We start from the raw sequence: 1,605 nt of genomic DNA, 5'->3' as shown, positions 1-1,605 counted from the left end.
TGTTTTTTGAGCTCCACCCCTGAGCCGCTCACATCCCGTCTCAAGCTGAAGTTTCCAGGATGTGTTGACTCTGTGTGATGTCCATGCAGCTCCATCACAGCTTCAGGAGGTTGAGCACAAAGACTGGAAACCAGAAGTAGCATCTATGCTTTTACCTGATAGTGTGGAGGTTCAAGAAAGTGACTTTTGATCAGAAGATCCTTGGATCCAATCCATCCAAACATTTTTATTTCTGTCAGTAACTAAAGTCCCCAAACTTTCCGATACTTCACAAAGTTGAAGTATCGGTATCAGAAATCAAAAAGAGGTATCAGTCTATCCCTACTTGAGATAATATCAATCAAACTGAAGCTGAGTGGATTTGACTCAGAAATGACAAAAATAGAGATAACTTAAGTTTGATTGATGTTGTCTCAGGCAGACGATGGAAAAGTGGGTTTTCTGAAGGTTTGTGAAGATGGAGTTATTTGTTTTTGCAAATGAACGCTTCATTTATTTCAAAACTTGACATAACTGTAACAGTGGTGCAATCAACGACATGCAAAATTTAGTGTGACGTTTCAATAACAAATTAAAAAATGTGCTCTGTAATTCTTTAGATGTTCAGTGTTACATATGTGAATATATCAATATCGTCTCACCTGGGAAATGGACATGGAGATGTGGAAGAATTTGCCTCTGCCTCCTTGAGGAATGGCCCGAGTGAAGAACAGCTTCAGGCCGTCTTTGGAGAACAGAGGCTTCTCGTTCTGAAGAATGAAATCGAGGAAACATAAAACAAAAACACGCTCGTACGTAGAAGCTCCTCCGTTACACAGAGAAACCTGCCACGTTAAATCTGAGACTTGAATCTAATTTCTGTGCAACACTGAGCTTTAAAGCCAGAGAACAAAGCCAGCGATTTTAATTAAAAAGCACAGCAAAGGAAACCACCTCAATGTTTTAATCAACCGCTCCAAATATAACCACCGGCGTGTGCAGACGTGCTCACCTGCCTGTGAAGCCACCCTTCGCTTTCATCCTCGTGTTTCTGCAGAGACAGTTTGACAGGCGTCGGTTGGCACACGGAAACAGCCTTCACTGCATTAAACACGTGTAACTTTAAAGTGTAAGCCGTACCTTCGTGCAGACTCCCGTCGTGGCCTCGCACAGCGTGAGTATGGAGATGTTCTGAGCTCTGTTCAGCCAGTTGATGGCCAGTTTGGTGGTGGTGGCCCATTTCACCATGGTCACGTAGTACTCCCTGACAAACACAGAGAGCGGATCCAACGTTTAGCTCAACTGGATCATCATCAGCAGCAGCAGCAGCAGCAGCATGAGCGACGACACCATCGTGTCCAAATGTTTCCATTTATAAATTGCAGATTATGCTCGAATTTTAAAAAGGGATGAAACATTAATGGTGTCAAGCGGTGAAATTAAGGCATTAGAGCGGCGTACAAAGAGGCACAGCAGGCGGAATAAAAATTGGGCACAGACCAAATTGAGGCATTAAGCATAATAGAACCAAACACGGGACCATATCAAATAAAAATGTATCACAGGAGAAGGAAAATGTGTAATACTGGTGCAGGAACAGCCGACGACAGGAGCAGAACATACTGA

General features: G+C 43.1%; 1 protein-coding gene across 1 annotated transcript in view; it reads right to left on the bottom strand.

The window, feature by feature from the left end:
* Positions 1-641: 641 nt before the first annotated feature.
* LOC103371350 (dipeptidyl aminopeptidase-like protein 6) overlaps positions 642-1,605 on the bottom strand; it is a gene marked incomplete at its 3' end in the record, with an annotated part of 127,572 nt that continues 126,608 nt past the window's right edge. Inside the window, exons 11-13 of the mRNA XM_008300647.1 lie at positions 1,120-1,243; positions 992-1,030; positions 642-749 (exon numbers count right to left, since the gene is read on the bottom strand). Coding sequence (XP_008298869.1) covers positions 642-749; positions 992-1,030; positions 1,120-1,243 — 271 coding nt within the window. The remainder of the gene's footprint in view (positions 750-991; positions 1,031-1,119; positions 1,244-1,605) is intronic.

The sequence above is a fragment of the Stegastes partitus genome, unplaced genomic scaffold, assembly GCF_000690725.1.
Source record: "Stegastes partitus isolate 25-593 unplaced genomic scaffold, Stegastes_partitus-1.0.2 Scaffold1569, whole genome shotgun sequence".
In the NCBI taxonomy this organism is placed as follows: Eukaryota; Metazoa; Chordata; class Actinopteri; family Pomacentridae; genus Stegastes; species Stegastes partitus.
The sequence above is the reverse complement of the archived record's forward strand: the minus strand, read 5'-3'. Positions and strand labels throughout refer to the sequence as shown.